General features: G+C 33.8%; 1 protein-coding gene across 8 annotated transcripts in view; it reads right to left on the bottom strand.

Annotated features, from left to right (window-relative positions):
• Positions 1–13801: 13801 nt before the first annotated feature.
• Positions 13802–24271, bottom strand: part of ZNF516 (zinc finger protein 516) — a 144744-nt gene continuing 134274 nt past the window's right edge. For all 8 annotated transcript variants that reach the window (XM_023496292.2, XM_023496291.2, XM_023496286.2 and 5 more), the window contains one exon: positions 13802–16763. In XM_023496292.2, the coding sequence (XP_023352060.2) occupies positions 16704–16763 (60 nt within the window). In that variant the 3' untranslated portion in view covers positions 13802–16703. The remainder of the gene's footprint in view (positions 16764–24271) is intronic.

Below are 24271 nucleotides of genomic sequence, written 5' to 3' on the forward strand. Positions count from 1 at the left end.
GGGGCAATGGGTGAAAGTTGCAAAGAATTAAATTTATGCTTGAGATAATTAGAAACTTCCTAAAAATGGTAAGGGAAACCAGATGCCTGATGTAGGTGTTGCTGACTTATTGGAGATTTTCAAAGAAGGCAGGAAGACTTCTTTATGGGAATGTCATAAGGGGGAGTGGATTCTTCTTCAATTGTTGTTAGAATAGATGGCCTGAGGCTCCATTCAAAGCCAAGGGTGGTGGTGTTAAATTTTGCACTTCCTCTCATCCTCAAATATAACATAAAATTCATACCTACCCAGCCAATGCACTTAGTCCATCCTTATACATTTATTCATGTTCTGCTCGTTTCTCTACAAGAAGGTAGTAAGTCTGTATATCACAAAGTTAAGGAGTATATGTTCAGAGAGGGCAAGGATCATTACTTGAATTCTCCAATGCAGCATTTAACACAATACTATACCAAATCAATCTAAGCAAAATTTTGAAGTGATACAAGTTTGGCTTCAGTACACCACCTCCAACTCTTTTTAAAGATCTGACAGTAACCAGAGACTCCTTCCTCTCCTTCCTAAAGTATCAAGATGCTTTCCTTTTCCCCTTCCTTTCTTCTTTCCCTCTTTTTTTCCTTCTTTCCCTACTTCTTTCCTATTTTGTTTTTTCTGTCTTTCCCTCCCTTCTTCCCTCTCTCCTTCCTTCCTTTCTTTATCCCTCCCTCCTTCCTTTCTTTCCGCCTTCTTTCCTCTCTCCCTCCCTTCCTTCCTTCTTGTATTTTTTCCCAGAATCAGACTTTTGTTTCTCCTAACTCTAAATAGTTCAAATTTGGGGAAAATAAAAATATCTTAACTGAAGGTATGAGTGCCATCTAGTGACGAAAATGTGAAGCTGCAAATAAAAACCTTTTTAACAGCCAAGGGATAATAAGGTAGGGGGCAGAGAATGACCCCCAATCACTGCTGATTTTCTCACTTGCTTGCAAAATATTGTGGTATATTATTCTTTGGAGAATATCGCTACTATTTTTGGCAGATTTGTGAGATTTCCCAAATTATCTAAGTGGATTGTAAAGCAGCAGAACCTGCAGAGATGAGAGGTGTGAGTGCAAAGGGGAAATGAAGCACAAGGTCTAAGGAGAAGTTGCCATGCACATTTTACACTAGCGATAGCAGAGGCTGCAGAGGATCATGCTGGAACTCCTGCAGGGAAAATAAAGAAGCCTAGTATAACACTGCTTTATCACCGGATTAAGACAGCATGAGATCAGATAAACCCAGAAGCCGTAGCTAAAGGGTTTATAGGAAATACTGTATTTCAAATTGCATAAATAGAGCTGGAGATGGTATTTTTGAGTTTGAAAAATTTGAAAATAGAAAAGGCAATAAAGGTGAGGAAGAAGTCGATGGTGCAAGAGTGGATTGTGATAGAAATGGGGAAAAGATGCAATGTGTCCTAGTAGTAAAAGCAGTAAGTAGTATAAAGGGTAACAATAGAAGCAATCTAAAAGACTAATTTTAGGCAAAATATAAGTTTAAAATATATTTTTTCATATATCACATTTTGTGGAGGGAAGGGGCCATCTTAATTTAAGGTCATCTTTTTCATTAATATAATAATCCTTGAAATAAAATGTCATCTGTGAATAGATTAAGATGTGAATCTTCCCTAGAGGTATTCATCTGCTTAGATAGATATTCAAAGGCCACTGCCTACCTTAGGACTTTCTTGATGCCCTCAGTTGCTAGTGCCTCCTGACCAAATTACCTTAAAATTTGCTTTTTATATATTTTGTATATACTTATATGTGTATTGTTGTTTCAACCTATGGAATGTAAGGTCCTTAGGATACATCTGTCTGTATCCTCAATACATTTGGCACATTGTTATCCCTTATTCACTTCTTACAAATTGACTGAAATAAGGTTCTCAATAATTTGCAGTCTTTTAAGATCTAAGGGACTGAATTACTAAGTGAAATTTGAGGCACTTGACAGGAATTTGAAATGCAGATGCCATTGTATTTCTAGTCACAATTGCAAAGTTACTACCAATTTTCCCTAACCATTAGGCTAGCTATAGTAGCATAATGAGGTATTAAATAAATGCTTTCAAAGATTATAAGTCTTTCCCTTTTTAGTAGACCCAGTCTTTATGTCTCCAAGTGACAAAGATACAAGTGAGGAAAAAGTATACTCAGAGTAGGCTCTCTGATATTATCTGTGCTTGTGTTTCCAAGTTTTATATTCCACATACATTAGATAATTGCCCCCATATGACTATAGCGTGGGAGACTACAAAGTAGACATGGACATCTAGGGGATTCCTGAATGGCCCATTCTGGTTAGGTACTAAAACTTTTAAAAGACAATATAAGAAATGGAGCATCCCATAAACACAACACTGTGGGAATAAATCACCGACCTTTCTGGCAGCCACTGAAAAGCTTTTGTCATTTGCCGACAGTTACTCAGCTGTCCCTCCCCTGCCCACAGAACAGTAACTGGTAAATTGCTTTTGTCTAACATTCCCTACAACAATAAGCAAAGGCAAAATCTGTAAAAATCATCTATCAAATCATCAGCAATGGTCAAATTTCTCTCCACCCACCACAAAGAGCAAAAAGTCTTTTTTTTTTTTTTAATTCTACTCCCTTTCCAAACTAATCTCTACAGCAACTTTGGAGAACTTTGGCTAACATCTGCCAAGCACCAAACAGAACGAAGTTACCATATCCGTGAAAATAGCCCCGTTAAATTCTTGTAAGAATTCCAGCCACATATCCAAAATGATGTCTAATCATAGAACCTAATACTACCCAAACAATGATGTTCATCTATTTAGTGAATTAAATTAATTCCAAGATTGCTATCTTTTTTAAAGTTATGGTCTCCTTTATCTCCCCACTTTGGGATCATAGATAAAGCAAGGAAAGATAGGCCATTAAGTCTAACCTGTTAATTTTTTACAGGAAAATGAACCACAAAGTAGTTGTCATTTGACCATAGTCACACAGTTAGTAAATGTATAAGGTAAAACTCCATATTCCTCTCCAAAATGATTGGATCAGTTTATAATTCCACCAACAATGAATTAGTGTACCAATTTCTCCATATACCTTCCAACATTTGTCACTTTCAACTCTGATACTTTTAACCAATGTGGTAGGTATTGAATTCAAGCTTTCTTAATTCATGATCCCACTATCTATCCACTATACCAGACTGCCTCTAATTTAGAAAACTTTTCATTAAAAAACAAACAAGAGTCATCACTGTAATTGAATTAGTTTTCCCTATATTCGCTACTAAACATATATTTTAAAAGTTATATTTTCAATAAAATTATCATAAGCATGTTATTGATGCAGAATCCTGCAATTATTTATTTCACATAGTTTGAGCATGGAGTGAAGAGTACTGGGCTTGGAGTCACAGTTTGAATCTGACTCCAACATAAACTGTGGTTGAAGTAATTCAAGTGTATGACACAACTTAAGAGAACCCATCTACAAAGTGTAGATAATCTAATGATCTACCATACCAAGAAATTTGCTCACTAATTAATATATCTTTTTCAATGAGGAAAACCTATCAACTCATCATAAAATAATTTCAAAGTAAATAAGAAGATCTTACTTCTAGCACATATGGAAGGAAGGCAAAAAGTATTTTTTCTTTAATCTGCAGAAAATGAACCCTGTTTTATTTCTAACAAATGATAAATAACAGCTCTATATGCACAAAATTTGGCCTGATCTGCCTCCTATAGGAGAAAAGGAAGGGGGTAAAGAAACTTCACTCTCCAAACTATCAAAAGAATCATCTCTCTCCAAACTATCAGGGAGAATGAAGTGCTCCTTAAAAGATTGGCAATTACATCTACATGAAAATAAGTAAGAAAAGACAATTTAAAGAAGCAAAGAGAAATCCTAACCTGGGTCAAGAAATTGAGGGTGAAAGACTATGATACAGGGGAGCATGGAAAGTGGAAAGAATTATATAATAACTATGTTCTTCATGTGAACCAAGAAACAGATTGAGTGTCATCATGAGAGAAATACAATGAAAATCAGAAGGTGAAAAACAGAGACTGACGAGTGATATTTAGGCAACTAATGAAGTCAAATTTTGAAGTTGCTCATGAGAGAATTGGGGGAACTTAGATAGTAAAGTCGAAAGAGTTCTAGTTTTAGAGACAGGAAGATGTAAGTTCAAATTCAGCCTTAACCTCTGTGTGACCTTAAGCAAGTCACTCAACCCTTATTTGCACCCCACCCCCCAAAAAAGATTGTTTTGTCCTTTTTTCTCTAAGAGGATCATGAGACAGGGCGATGATATCATGACATTCAAGTGAATTGGATTTAAGTGAAGGAGGGCTGGGCAAGATCACCTGTCTCACTTTTCCCCTCCAGAGCCATCTGGGTGCAGTGGCAAGATATAGAACCAGATGACTGGGAGATGAAATGAGAAACCTTTTAAAACTAAGGTCTTCAACAAGTCTCAGTTGGTGAGGTGAAGCGTTACCCATTCAGTGTTTGAGGGTAGGTAGCAAATGAGACAAAGAATCTCATCTTTCACCTAGTCCCCCCCCCAAAAAAAATCTAAATAAATGAATGAATGAATGAATGAATGTACTTGGGAGGGGAAAACACCCAGGGTTTCTGGCCTAAGCAAAAATGATTTCTATTTACAAAGCCTACTGGACCACTACCTTGTTATTACAAAGGAGCTTGCATAGCGTTTTGCTGCACAGGGTTACCCAAGATGTACAGATCATAGTGGAGAGCTCTGACAAAAATGGTGACCCAATAAAGAAGCAAACAGCAAGTCATTCTGGTATCTTTGTAAAGAAAAGGTTATGAAAATATTGTCCATGGACTCAAAATCTTACCAAAAAAAAATCTTACCAAAATGAATTTGAAAATTATCTTTTCATGTAGTTAGAAAAATAAAATACTATTGAAAAAAAAGAAAGAAAGAAAAATAGTGCATGGTGTCACAAAGTTAGACATGATTGGATGACTGAACAACAAAACATAGAATGATAAAAATCATTGAACTTGTTCATAGTTGTTAGCGTGTTGTTTCCCCATCAGAATGTGAACCCATTGAGGACAGGTATTTTACTTATCTTTCTTTTCTCAGAACTAACAGCATCTGGCACACAGTAGATATTTGATAAACGCTTGCTGACAATTATTGACTTTAGGAGCACAAAATTGCTGCAGTTTGAAGTTTCAGAAAAAGAAAGGAAGAGTTGAAAGGAAATGTTAATTAAGGAGCTCATGTCTAATAAAGGGATTTACAGTTTAAAATATATGCCTGGTGATGAAGTCCATTCAACAAAAGCTAATAAAACATTATACATATATAATTGTTTATTTGGTCAAAAAAATTTAAATGAAAAGGAATGGTAAATGGGGGAATCACCTATATATGCCTAATAAATCAGATATTTTATATTGAGAAAAAAGGTAATTAGGCTTTCATGCACCATAATTCTGTATGTATGAAACAATATGTATAGAAACTATCAAGAATGAAATTCTAAAGATAAAAAAAGCAGTTGTGATGAAAAAGAAAGGGATAACTCTCGATAGATCAATTTGAATACACAACTATTCCACCAATAAATTTGGATTATAAAAAGATAAGTATAGAAGATGAATAAACAAAAAGATAATGGAGAGGAAAAAAGAAAGTTTACAATGATAGAAAGATATTATAAAAATTATTAAAGCCAAGGTGAATAAGTGATGAATGCAAAGGACAACAAAAAAAGTTTGTTAAGAGCAAGACAAAAATAATAATGGATATAACCATTTCTTCAACAGATAAGATAAAGGATAAGAAAAAGAATGTTTTTGGTTGTTTGAGGGTTTTGTTTGCTCCTTTTTTTCTCCTGCCAAGAACAATGGTAGACTAGAGCAAAATGATAGACTAAACATCATAAAATAAAAGGAAAGACAAAACAAAAATTGAATAGGCGTTTGAAGATCAAGAGAATCTGTCATAGTCAGAATGCACCAAATTGCCCTCAGTAAATTCAAATAACCATGCTGAGGAATATCTAAGTATCTAAAGTTCTAAAAGAGCAAGCAAATGTTTGTTATTGAGCTATTGTTAATGGAAGAGGAACAACCACAGGAAGCAAAACTTTATCTGATTTTCAAAGAGGAGCAAGAAAGGAATCTGCAAATTATAGGTCGGTAAATTTGACTTCGATTTTGGGGGAAATGTTAGAATGTATTAGGGATGAAAAGAACATTTAGAGGGAAGCAATAATCATTGAGATATAGCATGGGTTTCTTAAGAAGTCATGTAGCTCTAACCTCATTTTTTTCTTTTCTTTTTTTTTCTTTTCCTTTTTTCGTTGTTGTTAAAGTCACAAGAGTGTTGAGATAATGTACCATAGTGGATAACTGATGCACTTGGGATCATAAAGGCCTGCATTCCAGACTTGGCAATTTACTAGCTAAGTGCTCATTAAGTAGGCAAGTCACTTAATCTCATTTAGCCGTAGCAAATTTTTTGAAACTCTAAATTTCAGGCAGATTGTTATGCTCATCAATTCAATTCAAATCAATAAATAATTATTAAGGACCTACTATGTTCTAGGCAGGGTACTAAGGACTGAGGATGCAAATAAGAAAGACAGTTTCTGCCCTCCAGGAACTTACAGTCTAATGGGGAAGAGACCTCCCAAATTAAGGAAATCACTGATCCTATATCTGATAATTGATGATGAAGGGAATGCTAATGGCATAGAGTGCTTTGGTTCCATCATTTAACCATGTACCTCATATTATGCTTATGGGCAATATAGAGATAGAGAGATGTAATCTCAATTATAGAAGCTACACGGATTTGTTTTTGATTGAATGATTGCAAGCAAAAAGTGATTACTTTTAAATGTGGTCCCATAAATAAACTTATATTGAAATATCTAGAAATGTCTTTGGACTTATGCCGTTCACCATTTTATCAGTGATTTAAAGACATGAGAGTCTTGATTGTCAGATTTGCAGAAGACATGAAGCTGAAAGGGATCTTACACATTGTATAATAGAAACAGGACACAAAAAATTTCAGTAGGCAAAAACTTTTCCCTTAATCTCATAAAATGAAATCTAATGGAACTAAGTTAAAATTTCTACTCTTGAATTTTTAAAAATCATTTTGACAAAAAGGGAAATGCATACACAAGAGAGGTCATCTGAAACTATATAGGAGTTTTAATGGACTATCCATTCAATTTGAGCCAATCAAATGACATGACATACCCAGATAATGATGACAGCCAAACTGTACAGTTTGAGGAAAGTGAGAATTCAGTCATGTTCTATCATGTCATACCATATTTGGAATGTGTTTATTTTGAGCACATTTTAGGAAGAGCAGTAACAAATTAGAGGGACTGTCTGGAGCAGAGATTCTTAACCTCTTTTAGTGTCATGGACCCCTTTGGCAGTCCGGGGTGCATCTCTTCTAGAAAAAAAATGGTTTTTTAAATACTAAATTTCAGTTTTTAAAAATAAAATTGTATTTTTCCCATTAAATTCTGAGGCCTTCTGAAAACTATCCCCCAAGAACCCCTGGTCTAAAAAAAGGCAATCAGGAAAGATAAGAGACTCAAGATCAATCCATGCTGGAATCAGTGGAATGAACTGGGGATATTTGGTCTGGAAATGAGAAGACAGTAACAATATGATAGGTGAGTTGAAATAACTGCAAGTTATTATGTGAAAGGAAAATCAGAAACTTTTTTTGGCCCTGGTGGCCCAATTCAGTGCTAATGACTAAAACTTGTAGAAGGGAGACTACCAATGGTATTAGAAAAAAGTTCTTAATATCTAGTGTTGTATCAAAGAGGAAATGTGTCTGTTGCTTCAAGAAGGCAATAAATAAATACCTGTTAGCAGAGATCATCAAGTAGAGGCTGATTATCACTTTTTAGGGATATTATAGAGGTGACTTTGATTTGGGAGTCAATTCTTCTAGTTAACCTCTAAAATTCCTCCTGACTCAGAGATGCTGAAACCAGGCGATTTTCTTTCAAAAATCAAAGCTTGGGAATTTATTTCAAGATTTTCATTTTTAATAACTCATTATAGGTTTCTACCTTTTACTTAGTTATTTTAATTTCCAAATATTCCTTTGATACATTTATTGTGCATCATATGAAAATTATTGTTCACTTTTTTACTAAGTGTATCACGTAGACCTCTAATGGATGTTCCTTAGAGCCAGAAACTAGGATTTAATTGATGTCAACACATCTATACCTTCATTCTCACTTTTTTTTTTCATTTTTCATAGAAACTTTCCTCCTTGTCAAGATCTCCCTGTCCTTTTCTTTGTCATTTGCTTCTACTTACTGTGTTTGCTCTATCAACTATTTCCTCCCTCTTGAATTTTTTCTCCAAGGGCTAAATGCCACCTTTCCCTCATGTATATATACATATACATGTATACATATGTGTGTATATATATTCACATATATATGTGTATATATATATATATATATATATATATTCCTCTAATTTAAAAAAAAAACCCTTTCCTTAACCCCATTATATTTCAAATGGCCACTTCTCATTAGCCACCAAACTTCCTCAGACTAATGGATTTGGAGAAAAAAATAATAAATGATTTGAAATCAGAAAACCTAGATTTGATTCCTGCCTCAGACTCTTACTCAGAAAATGAACTAATCATTTGGCCTGTTATTTCACTTTTAAAATGAGGGGAGTTGAGTTAGCCTTTATAATACTTCAATTCTAAGTCTATGATCTCATGACCTCCTAAATAGTCTGGCTTCAATTCCCACCACTTTTTTCTGAATCGTCTCTAAAATATAACTTCCTTGAAGAAAGGAATGCTGCCATTTAAAAGAAAAATCTTTGTGTCACTAGAACCTGGAATATTGTTTTGCACATATTAGTTGCTTAGTGTTTTTTCACTGAATTCTTATGACCACAATGACAATATTTTCATTCAGTTTCAATCATCCATAGATTTTTCTATCACTTGATACTATTGATTACCCCTTCTTGACTAACTCTCCTTGCTTGGCTTTTATGATACTGTACATTAAGAGGTTATCATCCCTCTATTTCCTTCAATATCTTCTTTTCTTGCCCCCTTTTGCTCCCAAATGTAAACATCTTTTTGGTTTCTGGCTAAACCATTTTCTCTCTACACAGCCTCTTCCTCCTTATCTTCTCCAGTTGCAACTACTACTTTTATTTAGACACTTCAATTCACTTCTATTCTCAGATCAAGATCTGTAGTCAATAAAGACAAAACAATTTTTCTTCCACAAAGCTGCTTTTCTATTTCTGTTCATGTCATTTCTAGTATTTTGGTTACCCTGATTTGAAAACCTTGCATTATCTTAAACTTCTCTCTCCATCCCCCAAATGAAATACCACTAAATACAACATATCACACCTCAAATAAATCCCCTTAATCTGTTCCTTCCTTTCCATCCCCATTTCTAGCTCAAACCCTCCTGAATGTATTTCAGTGGTCTAACTAGTCTCACCGCCTCTATTTCATTCCCCCCCCCCTCTATTCTGCTAACATTGCCAGAATTATTATCCTAAAAGATATCTGAGATCATATCAATCCACTGTTCAGAAACTTTCAATGCCCTCTAAATCACACCTTACATCTCCAATTTGCCTATTGGATTAAATATAAACTTTTCAGCTTGACTGCCAAGGCCTTTTACAATAGGGTCCCAATTTTATCTTTCCAGCTTTACCTCTCAACAGTGCCTTAAATATATACTTTAAACTGCAGATACACTGGACTATACACTTTTCACTAAAAAACATCCCCCACTTTACTGCTTCAGTATTTTTGCTCATGTTGTTTATATCCCCCAACATCTAGCAGTGCCTTGTATACAGTTCTCTAGTGAGTGTTTCTTAAACTCAAATGAGTTGCCTAGCATTCCTACTTAATCCATGTCAAAACTATCTTTTAGGATATATAACAATCGCTATTTCTTTTAATAAGTCTTTCTTGATTCCCCCCAAGTAAACATGTGATCTCCCATTGCTGAGCTCCCAAAGCAAATCTTTATATACTTTAAATACATCCATCACCTATTATTGCCTATTATAACTTTGCACTTCTCTCTCTTATCCTTCTGTGGGCATGTCTTCTTCATCCTTTTACTCCCCAAATTTCCTAGCATAATTCTTTATAACTAGTGTAAACATTTCATATACATATATGTAGGTATATATTTGAAACTCCCCACCATAGTCCAGAATTCTGACAATTTTCACCCCCAAATGAAATCTGGATTCTACCCCTGGTTCTCTAGACATACTTCAGGACTCCATGCAATTTCTCAGTCCCATTATGTCACAAAATACCCTCTTTCTTTTCCTTCTACTCCCCCTTTCTAGTACCAATTCATATATTTATGCTTTGTCTTTTATTATTACAATGTAAACTCCCTGAAGGCAAGGATTTTCTTAATTGCTTATATTTCTATGTCTGAACTTGGCACGATGCTTATCGTGTAGTAAATCATTAATGTTTTATCTGTCATTGCTGAATTGAAATAAACTCAATAACAAGTCCCTTTCAAGAGACCAATCAGAAATAGAAACCCCCATAATCATCTTAATAGAGTGGTACAAAGAAGAATCTTTTCTCTTTTCATTCTATGTAAGGAGAGGAAGTGGGAAGTCTAGATGAATTTACAGGATTTTCTTTCCCCCAAAACCTTGGCCATTTCGTTGCATCGCCTGGCTAAATGAAGTCCAACAGACCAAGGGATTGTTGCATAGAAAAATAACATCAGTACTTCACATTTTCTTTAGAAACTTTACAAAGCCCTTGAAGAATAACTTACCTTTAAAAGTAAGAGAGGACATCACTAGAGTGAGGATCTGGGAGCACCTTCATGAGGACTAACAACCCACTTTCATGGTGCACAATAAGTTGAGGAAAAAGAGATCCAGGCACCATAAATAGACAAATTCATATGAATATTGGATATACTTTTTTTGAGGTTCAGAAAATGCCCATTTCTTACTCCCAATATACTATGGTACAAATTTCCATGTGTTATAAACTGTCAAATCCCCCAACCTTCTTCCAGTAGATTCCAACAATTTCTTATTATAACATGTTCTGGAAAAGGCACACAGAATGGCTCACTCTTGGAAAAAATAACCAACTACTTTCTTCCAGAAAAGTAATAAGATTACTTGGAGAGTGTTGTGAACACTGTGGAAACTGGGAAAAACAGAACGTTGGCCTAGGAACAAGGTCATTGGCTGTCAGCTATCCCAATAAATTGACAGTTTAAAAGGCTTCTTTGGTCAGATGTCATATGCCTTGAGAAAGTGGGTGGTTGTTTTTGTTTTGTTTTGGGTTTTTTTTAGGGGGGTGGCCACTTTCTTTTTTGGGGGGAAGGAAAGAAACCTAGGAGATAAATATAATCTTTTCATTTGAGAATACTTATGAAGTCATTACACTATGTTTTATTCATTTTCAGCTATGCTGAAATCCTGGCTAATTAGAAAATTCTAATTGAAGAATGGTTAAGATTTATTCCAATTATATCCTCTGATCAACAAGTACAAACAATATATTTGGGGAACCTAGGTATACTACAAAAATAAAGCTGCTCTATGCTGCCACAACAGAGGTAAATTCAGGTATGCATACGGATATGTCCCAGAGGTTTAAAAAAAAAAAAAATCGCGCTCAGTGTTTTGCAGTATAGCTTGGTTTAAAAGTCACCTAACAAGACTTGTGACGATTTGAATTAAAGCTATTAGAAGTAAGACTTGCATAAGAAGAGTCAGTGATTTAAATATACAAAGGTAGCAAGGTAAACTTTTTTTTAAAACAGCTCAAGAGACCTTGGCAGTGACTTTGGACCAACTAATGAGGCTAGTGAAAGATTTTTAAAAATTCAAATAACACAGAAAAGATATTTGCATTTCCTCAAATTGTAGGAGGTATTATCTAAATGTATTGATAATATTTACAACTTAACCAATAAAATACATTAGTTTTGTGAAAACAGAAATAAAAAATAGTGCAATTCACTAATCTTAGTCGCATGTTCTAATATGAATCATGGAATGAGAATCTCACATTTAGATAGGACTTAGCCTTATACCTATTTGAATCAAAAATTCCTTCCACAATATTTTAAAAATTTGAAGAATAAAACAATGTAAATTGTAATTATAAGTAGTGCAAAAATAATTGCATAGAAATTTTACAGTATTCTGTATTTCACTGATCTAGGTTTGTTCAGCAAGGATAGTAGAAAAAAAGTGGTCATTTTTCATTGGAAAAGTGATCTTTTAATCTTTTTTCCTCCTATGGAGTTCTCCAGCATCAGTTAAACTAAAATGAGAGCTGTGACTTAACTGAAAGTTCATTGTTCAATGGAAGGTCATCCACTTAAAGCCAGCTTGTGATTTTTACCAGTGAATGTGCCCTTCTGGGCATAGAACTCAGTAATCTGAAAACATCATAGAGAACTCATACTCTCAGTGACAAGAGAAACTGAAGGAAAGTACTCCTGCTTTAGTCCATCTTCACTTACTACAACCTAACTGCCATACTTCAGTTTTTATTATGGAGAATGTTACAAAAAAGAAGAATCTGACCAAGATATTCAAAGGTAAATTGTCCTCCCAGGAGAATGAGAACCTTGTTCATTTTCTTTGATCCAGGAGGATACTCTCATTCATTATCTACACTGCATTAATATAGTAGAACTTAGTCAAGATACTGAAAAGTCACCAGAGAAAAAAGAATTTGCTATTAAGTGCCAAAAGCTACAAATCCATTTAAAGAATATATCTTAAAGGTACATGTGTAGCCTTTACTTCCTGAGTAGCCATAATTTTCAATTAACACCCCTTCTCCCCGACCCCAAAAAAGTTCTGAGCACTTCAGTCCTTTGCATCGTCAAATTGTTCAGCATTGAAAACAGACTGTTAAAGGAAATAGCATGGAAGAGGTCAGGTCACTGTCTGTTTTGTTTTTACACACCCTTTTGTTCATTGGACTTTTTAATCCTAACTTATAGTTAAAACATCTAGTTTGTGATGTCTTCTCCCAATTCAAGTGTTAGCTTCTTGAAAGCAAGAGTTATCTTGCTTTTTTATTTGTATCTCTAGCAAACTATATAGTATTTGTTACACAAGAAACAAAAGATTTTTATTCAATCTTTAGATATCTACACAAATTAGGAAAATTGGACATATAATTTATTATTATTAAAGAACGGCCTACTGGCCAAATCAGAAAATGAGTTCTATGACAATAAAATTTAAAAGGTTTTTTTCCCAATAGTTACTTTTGGGTAATCTAAATTGTTCATTTCCTGCCACTATATCCTGGAAAATCAGTGTTTTCTAGGCTTTTAAACAGTGAGACATCCTATTTGTGGATTGCTTTCACCAATAAATAATTTTCAAAGCAATTGGCTCAGTAATTTGTCTTCTGTTTTGGCCATCCTGGAACTTATTCATCTGCTCTTGACATAAAGACTTCCAGGAAATGCAAACAGAAACATAAAAATGGAGATTATCTATAAAAAATATACTTTGCATCTATCTGAATTTCATTCACTCACCTTATATATTCATTATAAAGACTAAGAAATAGCACCAAGTATGAACATCCTGAAAGGTCTTTGGAAGGTAATTTTTTTCAAGTTTTCTTTAAGTTAGTTAAAGAAAGAGAAAAGAAAGAAAGAAAAAAAAGAGAATGGAGAATGAGTGAGAATTAGAGGAGGGCAGATACACAGAGAATCTGCAGCATAGATAATCAAACCCTTTATTGTCTAAGTTACATTAAGCTGCAACACTGTAAAAAATCCTGTTAAATAGCAAGGAAAGGTAGATTCTGGTAGAGGTAGTAGGAAGTCTGTAACAGTCAGAAGATGGTTTACAGAAGTATATCATGCTAAAATTGCAGTTTTTTAAAATGCTGATCATTTGCTAAATAAATATGGAACACAAATCATTTTAAATACTATGGTCAAACTCAGAGAAATGAATTAATGAAGCGATACAACAACATTGATAATTTTTTTTAAATGGAAAAGTATAAACCAGAGTTTCATTCCTGCAAACAGCTTGTCTTTGAGGTTGGCATTCTTGGAAGGTTCCTCAACCCCCACACATTTGTTTAATTAAGTGAAAATCTGATTTCTGCACCAAACACAGCATATAATTATTTAAACTGATTTCCCCCTACTGTTGTTCTCTATGTAACTAAATTCTGATTGTAAACTTTGTTGATTAGTACCCTGGTAATGGAAGTGACAGCATTTTCCTCTTCTTTCTGTCAGACACTCTAAAAAGGAAGATTCACCCAGAAGCTTTCATTTCCAAATATTAATTAGGATTTTCCATATCACTTTTGAAAAATCACAAATGTACACTACACTTTTGTGTCACTTTGGGTACAGAATAATTTTTTTAATAGCTAAAAACATAGAGAAGCAAACAGGGTTCTAAGCAGCTAGCTTTGATGCATTCCTGAATTGTCACCATTTACTTTAAGCCAAGGAAACAGGACCCAGAAAGGCAAAAATTATCGCTAGTGTGAACCCCAAAGGATGATCAAACATAAATCAACAGAACAGGTGAACAGTGGAATGTGTCTATGCAACTTCACTCAAAATAATTTTACAAAACAGTCAATTACAGTCACTTCTAAGTATTTGCACAGACATTCCTAATTATACCAGTACTACAGAGAATTCTGGTACACATCTGGTGTAGGGATATGAGGGAAAATAAGTAAAAAAAAAAAAATACACTAGCAAGTTACATTGCATTGTTGCAAGCATTGCAAAGTAAGATGAACTGTCAAGTAATCCAAAACCAATAACAAGTAGAATCCAGAACCAAACTTTGTCTAATAAAAATAATAATTATAATTATAATAATTATAAAAACTCAACAAATCATTAGAACAGAAAAACCACACCTTAGGGTTTTTGTTGCTGTTTTTTTTTTTTTTTAAACAAATCTTTGTATCAGAAGCCCATTTACTACAAAAAAACTGCACTAGTCCATTACTGTATTAAGTAAACTTGCTCTCACCAGTATTAAAGGTTAGGATAATTTCTGTACATGTAAAATTATTGCTTTTTTTGAAAAATATATTTAGCATGCTAGTTTTAATCCATTTCCTGCCTTTACAAAATGTCACAATTTAAAAAAAACCTAGTAAAGCTTTTGCAAAAAATTTCACAGAACATTTTCTTTCAAGGCAGCAGTAACTTTTGATAATGCATAAAATCATATGTGCAAAAATCTGAAACTCTCAGAAATATTACCATCACACATAGTGTCACAGCAATAAGGAAAGAAAATATTTATATCTGTGGAATACATTTTTTTAATTGCTTACACTGCATGGTTTAAGATCCTTTGTTATGTGCCTTAATCCCCACCGCGAAAACTTGCATTTGAAAGAGTTACTGAGGAAGAGGTATATAAAGCATTTTCCCCCCTAACACTACCAGTGACCACCAAGTACAATACATGACATATTATAAAGAACATTATTAACCTGCCACCATGAAAAAGGTAAGTCATCTTTTTTTTTTTTTTGAAAGGGGGGGATGTCACTAGGCCCAAGAAGAAAAGGGGTAACTGACTTGCTGGGGGGGAAAAAAAAAAAACAAGAAGACAGAAGCATACAGAGCAATCTAGATTTCCTACATTTGCTCAGAGACTCTTCTGCTATTATTAAAAACATGTACACATTAGGAGCATTCAGTGGCTGTTAAAACGTGCAGTCTTCTTTTGTGAGCAGTTTGCCAAATGTAGCCCTGTTACAAAAAGGTCCTGAGAGTAAAATACAGAAGCCTGCTTTTCTTAGTGTTCAACTAGCTTTCTTGTCCAAAGCAGAGTATAAGCATATCCATAGAAGTGTTTCCATTTCCATATTCATGTAGAACTCTTGGTGAACGAAAAGTCTAGAACAATCACATGGGAAATGCAAGTGGCCCCCAGATTTAAATGAAATAGAACCATTGGAGAAATATGGTCTTCTCCCCATCAGTCCCTGTTCGCTCAAGCATGGTTTTTCACAGCACCAAATACCACTTCCTTCCGATGTTTTACGGACTCTTTTCAGTTTGCTTTTCCTCTATAACAAGGAGTGGTAAGTATTAACACTTCATCATCCCTCAAATCCACCACTATTTGTTCCAATGCAGTTAAATAGGAGTCCTCAGGAGCATCAGGGAGAGTCTTGTTACAGTGCTTAACTTCATGACGTTCTCCAAAACGCGTAGTTTTGTTCTGCTTGGTTTTCCAGTGTCTCAAACTCATCTTGAATGATGTAGGAACCTTGTGTTGTCACAGCGCTTGCTAGTCCCACTGTTAATTATAAAGGAAATATGGAACCATGGAACCGATTAGCATGTGTACACAAGGTATATGTATAACATATACATACATACATATTATATATATATTAGGTATGTAAGATCTTCATTTATTTTTAAATGGTTATGAATATTGAGGCATCTCCCTTGAGTTTCCACTTTAGCACAGCGGCACCAAGGATTTGAGGGTCTGTAGGGAAGTCATCCAGGCAGGGCTATGTAGGTCACTGTTTGGAGGCTGCTGTAACCATCAGTCAGGGTACTGTTAACTCCTGGTTAAATGGTTCTCGGTGCACACACTGGCTAGGTGTGTTTAGGTTCCCTTTCTGAGAGGCACTGTATGGGCAATGTCTGAATTAGAATGGTCTCTCCCCTGGATGAGAAAAAAGAAAACAAAACATTAAAAAAAATTGTATTTTTTTGTATTTTTCAATTCAATTGTATTTTTTCTTTAATCTAGACCATCTACATGCAACAAAATGGTCAAGCAGGCAACACCTCCCCCCAACTTAAGCTGCTTTTTATTTTAAATCAGTATGACCCAAAATAAATTTGACCAACTATATTACAATTATTTTAATCATTTCCATGGGAAGGCAAAAAAAAATCAAGTTCCTATAAACTCTTCCATATATATGAATAGAAAAATAACAGTATCTGTATATTTTGAGGAAGTTTAAAAAAAAAAAGACCGGTAGGGGGGAATTAAATGATGAATCTTAATAGCAAAATTTTGCAGTACAAAGAATATCTACAACTGAATGATAGTTCCCAAAAAGGTTGGATTTAAGGCCATAAAAACAAGAAAAGTACAGTTCTCATAAAGGTCTGTCAAAACCTGAGAAGGTTTTTTACCAATTTCCATAAATAATTACCATGTTGGAAAAAATAGAAGGGACATTCTAAAGTCAAGTGAACTGCAAGATAAAAATGTGAATAAATGTGAGCCTGAAGCTCCTAAAGAATGCTTTAAAATGTTAAAATGACATTTGGAACATCACTGTTTGAACAATGAGGTTTAGAATTCTGATGACTAAAACAACATGGCATGGTTAATCTTACATAAAAGTGTTAACCTTAAGCTAAAATTCTGATGAACTGAAACAGACCATTTAAAACGAACACACCACAACAATGACAACAACAAAATACAGTGCCCATGTAAAATTCTAAATAGTTTCAAGCTACGCCTACAGCAGTCCCAGAAATCAGGCAAAGAAATCCAACTCTGGATGACATAATGAATTAAGTGTCTCTTTTCTGCTAATAGATTTAGAAAATTTCTAATTAATGCTGGCCCCAGATTCATGACATCTACCAGTCAAAGTGTGGTAGAAGTCAGAGAAATTGGCAACAAAATGAGAGGGAAGGAGCCAGGGGGGATATGGTAGCATATAATGTGGTATCTTGAAATGTAGGAAACAGTAACTGAATGAGGGATGTGATAAAACTTCCTTAGTTGGATGTTGAATTTCTTGCAATAAACTGAGAAGGATGTTTTACATTTTTGCCCAACTACATCATGCCTTAGAGAGAAGAACCCAGCAGTTCCAAGAGGAGGTATTCATCATTAACAAGGCTTATTCGGAACAAGCTAAGGACACACCAGGGAACAAGGAAAATTTCCATTGAGTTTCTAAATAAAAAGGAGATGGGGAAGCACTTTTGCTGTAAGTTCATCTATGTAGTAACTGCCAATGTCAAAATTGAGCTCTGATTTGGAGGAGTTTATCCAGATTAAATATTCTCCCTAAATGTTCTGGAAAAATAAAAGGAGATATGTATCCACTACCAAAAACACAGAAAATGGCATGAACTTTACAAAGAATATAAGAGATAGAGATAAAGAGGTGGTTCATATAAAGAGAACAAACTTTTCATAAGAATTACAAAATTCCTAGAATCCAATTTTATTGTCGCTGTTTGGTCGTTTTTCAGTTGTATAAACTTTGGTGATCCCATTTGGGATTTTCTTGGCAAAGATACTAAAGAGGTTTGTCATTTCCTTCTCCACATTATTTTACAAATGAGGAAACTAAGGCAAAGAGGGTTAAATGACTTGTCTAGTAGTTATACATCTAGTAAGTAACTGAGGCTGGATTTGAACTCAGGGGGCTGAGTGTTCTTAACTCCAGGTGTGGCACTTTATCCACTGTGTCACCTAGCTGCAGAACCCAACTTGTCCTTGATAGCAATATCTACAGAAACCTAATTACAATTCAATGTGAAATATGATTTTCAGTCCCTGCCTTATTTTTAAAAAAAGAAACATTTTAAACAGCTAGTTCATGAGAACTACCATTTTATTATTCAACATGATCATTCTGATTTCCTAAAACAATAAAAAAAAAAGTTATAGTTGAGAAATAAATCAGAGAGAAAATGTAATAGGACAGGGCGACCAAAAAAAAAATCACTGATATTTGGTGAAGTAGATAAATTGTGAAAAACTGCTATTTCATTTTTTTTTATAAACATCAGATATATCTCTTTAAAAACTTTGTCTTCCCAACTATAAGTATATGGATCTCATAGTGGAAGGAATACTGCCTTCTTTAAGTTATGTCAATGTTTCCAGGAATTGATATTGACTCACCTAATACTTTATGAGATACATTTTTTCTTCATTTCTTTGATAAAGCTAGGAGATGTGTATATACTTAAGGGTGTATAGATATGTACATAAAAAATCCTAACTCTAGATATGAATCTCCCTTCCTACAAAATAATCACAGAAAAGTCTTAGTAGTTAGAAAACCTCTACTTGAACTAAAATAATTGGCTTTTATTAGGCAGACATGTAATAGTCAAGTAAAATTTTGACAATACTTTCATTTTTAAAATATAATATAATTAGGGCAGCTAGGTGGCATAACAGATTGAGCATCGTCCCTGGAGACATGAAGATCTGAGTTCAAATCCAATCTCAGACATTTGACACTAACCCTAATTGACTCATTCTCATTCTCTCTCTCTCTCTCTCTCTCTCTCACACACACACACACACACAAATAAAATGGAATATAATTTAAATAGTCAATATGCATGCAAAGGTTTACTGTTATATTAATAGGGAAAATATAGAACAAGAGCTGAATTTATGTAGAAAGTCCAAAAATAAGGCAGAATATATATGGCACTCTCATGTTTATAATCTGCCATCTATCTCATAGCTACAAAATATTCAAATTTTTATTTATTTGTTCATTATCAATCACTCTGATTAATGGAATTCTTGTTCTCAGCAAAACTACTTAAAAACAATTAGACATTTTTTACAATAATGAGAAATGAATTACTAATCATGGATTTTTGTTAAGTGCCAAAAAATCAGAATAAATCAGGATACTTCATTACATGTTAGCAAGATCTCCTTGGTTCTTTTAAAAAACTTTTTTGTTGTTGTTGTTCAATGATTTATAATGAATAACTCTAACTAACTAAATGTAAATGCAAATGGGACCAAAGTTATCAAGATACTATCACTCAAACAACTTTAAAAAACTATTTAATTTTCACTACATATTTCCCAATTATTTATAACACCAAAGATTTTATTTTTAAAATGTTCAGTGAGTTTACACTTCCTGGAAGGATATAAAAGTACCACTACTCATGGAAATCACTAAGAAGGGCAGCAAGTACCAATATCCCTTTAAAAATATTTTGCTGATTAAAAGAAATGCATAAAAATGAGGTGTCAAGAGAAGAAGTAATAAGGTACTGTGAAAGGTGAAAAGAACTTTAAAACTAAGTCAGAGGATGTGTTTTACTTCCTTTAATGCCACTAGCTTGCAATGTGACCTACATCCTCTCTAGAACTTCTTTAGGTCCTTACCTTTAAAAAATAGCTACATAATTTAATCACTTTAATAAAGTGAAAAAATAATGAAGAGAGAAAGCTAGAGATGGGGGAACTGGATTAAAATCCCAATTTTATCACAATACCAAAGTCCCTTAATTTCTCTGGCCATTAGTTTCCTGATTCATAAAATGAAAAGACTTCAATGAGATAACATTTAAGATTCCTTCAAATTCTAAATCTATGATCCAGGTCCCTTCCAATTCAAAAATTCTGCATTTTAAGTCTTCATGATTATGACATGAGGTTAATCTACTAGGAATTCTGTTTTGAGCAAACTATTCCATTTTGATCTTAAATTTTTAAACCCTTAGTTGTCTCTTCTATCATGATTATCAAGGTGGTGTAGTCATTTCACTCATGTCCAATTCAAAAATCTACAAAAATGAACTGTTGTTGTTGAATCACTTCAGATTTTTCATGCTCTCATTTGGGGTTTTCTTGGCAAAGATACTGGAGCAGTTGCTATTTCCTTCTCCAGTTCATTTTACAGATGAATAAATTGAGGCAAGAAGGTTTATGTGACTTGCCCAAGGTCATACAACTAGTAAGTATCTGAGGTAGAATTTGACCTCAGAAAAAAATGGGTATTCCTAACTGTAAACCCAGCACTCTACCCACTTCACTACCCAGTTATCCACAAGGTTAGAATGTATATTCATAAATAAAGGATTATTCCACTTAAATCAAACAAGTGTAGCCATAATGTCAATACCTAATTTTAAAGTATGTAAAGGGACTCTATCAAATAACATGTGCATGAAAATATTGTCAAAATCTAGCATGCTAATGGAGACATAAATTCCATTTTTCTCCATTTCCTCTCAGTTAACTTTAGCAAGAATGGCAAAAACATTCAGAAAAACATGTATTTTTTTCCTTCAGTTATTTTTTCTAAATATGTATAAATATATATATTTATGTATATATATATATACTCAAAATGCAACCATTCTGTATTTTATCTTTTCATCTGTGACTTTAAATATATATATATATATATGTATAAATATATATAATTCCATAAGAGCCCCTATGAGACAAAGGGCTTAATGTGCTAATGACTGACAAATATCCATCAACCACATGATAAATCTGGAATACACATGTGGGTGTGGGTGTATATATATATATATATATATATATATATATATATGTACAGAAAGACCAGGGACTTAGATAATTTACAATGAATATGGAATATTGTTGCTTTTAATTTGGATCTCCAATGCTTCTAAGCATATGATCTAGAATATAGTAAACGTTTAATAATGCCTGTATACAAATATTACTTTAACAAAGTAATTTGGTACATCGTAGCATATATTAGGAGATGAAGTAAGGTGCATAGGAAGGAAGCAAAGCAGATAGAAAAAGTCAAAAGGAACAGAAGCTCATTCCAGCTCCAAAATTTTGTAGCTGTATGACAACAATGCCTCTCCCTTGAATTTCACATTCCTTAGCTGTAAATGAGGGCAATAATATTTACACTATCTACTTAATAGACAGTTTTAGGGAAATGCTTGGGAAATCTTACAGGATTATATAAAGCACTGTGACTAATACTAATAAGAAATTATTATTGTGAGCATAAACAAAGAATTAGGATACTCAAGAAGTTAAATATGAGACACCAATTTTTGCACAAATATAAACAGATGTTTATTGTATATGATGCTATTGCTAATATACACATTTGTGTGTACATGTGTATGTATGCATGTCTCTGTGTGTATGTGTGTCTGTGTGTATACCAAGCCTTTTAGCCCTTAAGACCTCATTAGAAATTTGTCTGGTCTTAATATCAATATTAATACAGCATGAAAATGATTAAAAGAACAATATGTCAAGAAAAATGAGCCAGACTAGTTATAAATAACTACAAGACTAGCAAAACTGCAAAATATACTTCTATGCATGAAAAAAAGGAATTCTCAATTTTGATGATACTCAATTTAAGAGATCCAAGAAAAATCAGAGAATAACTATAAAATTTAGTTTATCCTTTCACGATGGCTACACTTTGACTATCTCTGGGAAGAGTAAGTTACAAACCCTGGTTATGGAGACATTTAAGGGAAAAGCCAGAGAAATTTACACCAAACTGGGTCTAGATACTGGATAAAATGTAACTGTACTAAGCAATCATGACTTTTCATGTTAAATCAACAATAGCTCTAATTAGCCTATATGTGATTAAAGGTAAAGACTACCATCAGAGGGGATGGCTATGACTAAGAAAGGAAAATAACCATGTCTTCTTGATAGCAGAGCTTTGAGAGTCAGGATGTGAGATACAACATCTGAAATCTGGATAACCACTGTCATTAGACTGAAAAATTACACAGCTCCCTCTGTCCCCCTGGGGCCTGTTGAATTGAGAGATAATATAAATCTGTTATGTCGGTGACTAGCAGAAACTAAGACTATAGTACTGCACCACAGTAAATTTGTTAGGGAAAACATTTGTAACAACTACCTAATAATAGGATATTAGTTTACAGTGACAAGGACAAAAATGTAAGTATAGTTTGTCTCTGTGATTGTCAAGAAAGAATCATAGATTGCTAGGAAATCCCTAACATAAATATTCAGTGTTTTTAAAACAATTTTAACATAAAATCTTAATTCCAAGATTTCTTTCTTTCTTTTTTTTTTTTTTAAAATCTCATAATTCTACCCATGGCTGGTGACATGAAGACAGAAGCATTTAAAGGTGCTTAGATAAAAAGAATTACTTCTTTTTGGAGGGGGAGGGGGAGATATGAGAGGAAAAACTTTGTATATTTACCAAAGTATATGTTACCTGCACTGAGTTATTCATAACACTGCTTAGTGTTTCACTCCAACAATTGATTTCATCATGGAGTCATATCTTTGGAGAGTTTTAATGGATCACTGGTATAAGCAGGAATACTTTGGAATGATTCCAATTGTAATTTCAATGTGTAATTCTCCAATTAGGGCATGACCTTGCAGTTACTACATTTCATAGAAACATTTCAATGACTTCTCCATGGTACAGGAGTTCCATTTAGTCAGAAAGGTCAATACCACCTAATGCAAGTAAATTCTACACAAGTTGGATGCTCACTGAAATGTTTCTATATCTAGTTCATTTAATTCATCCTCATCAAACTATTGTCTTTATCTCACTAAGCTTTAAGAATGGCAAAAAGTCCATTTATTAAAATCTGCAATATCATAGCAGGTCCTATTGCCTCAGCATTTCAGCAACGGATATTTCTGTACAGTAGAACTTCCTAAAAATAGTTAAAGTCAAAGGGCTGCACTTTGAAAAAGAGGTCCTGACTGGGGTCTGGCTTTAACTTTATGTGACTATGGCTTAAGTCATTAGACTTCTATAGGCCTGTCTATTCACCTATAAACATGAAGTGAGACTGGGGAATGTGCTTTGGACTTTGGTTTTTCATGTTCTTTTACAAGTCTTTTCTAGCTCTAAAAAAATCTCTGAATGTATGTGTAGAACAGATTGGCTGATGGCCCAGCACATCAGCATAATCCAACTTCATATCTGAATACAGACTTATTCTTGAAGACAAAGTTTCCAAGGATTCCTTAGTAGAAACCCTTTCTTGAGTGACAAAGAAAGCAGTATGTTGATATATCTTTTCAGGCAGCTGGTTAGCAGCTTAGTTTAGCATATATAGAATGCTTTATGTGAATGAATAAGACAATTGATTAAAAAAAAGTAATCAACAATGGGGGAAAGAATGAGAGAAAGTAATTCATGCCCTCAAGTCCTATATGAGAGATGACCTATGAGGTTGCTCATTATACAGAGAAATTAATGTTTAAGACAGTGACAATACCAATCACCAATACTAAAATGCTTCTCTGCCTCTTTCTGTCACAAATAAATTGTTCAAAATATGGCCTATTATAAAATCTGTGGTTTATGCAGTTATGAATATCTATACTGATATACATTTATGTATGTGCATAACTATTTTATATCAATAACATGATATTAAACTGTATAATGAAAAATAAGAAAT

Source organism: Sarcophilus harrisii, chromosome 1 (genome assembly GCF_902635505.1).
Source record: "Sarcophilus harrisii chromosome 1, mSarHar1.11, whole genome shotgun sequence".
In the NCBI taxonomy this organism is placed as follows: domain Eukaryota; kingdom Metazoa; phylum Chordata; class Mammalia; order Dasyuromorphia; family Dasyuridae; genus Sarcophilus; species Sarcophilus harrisii.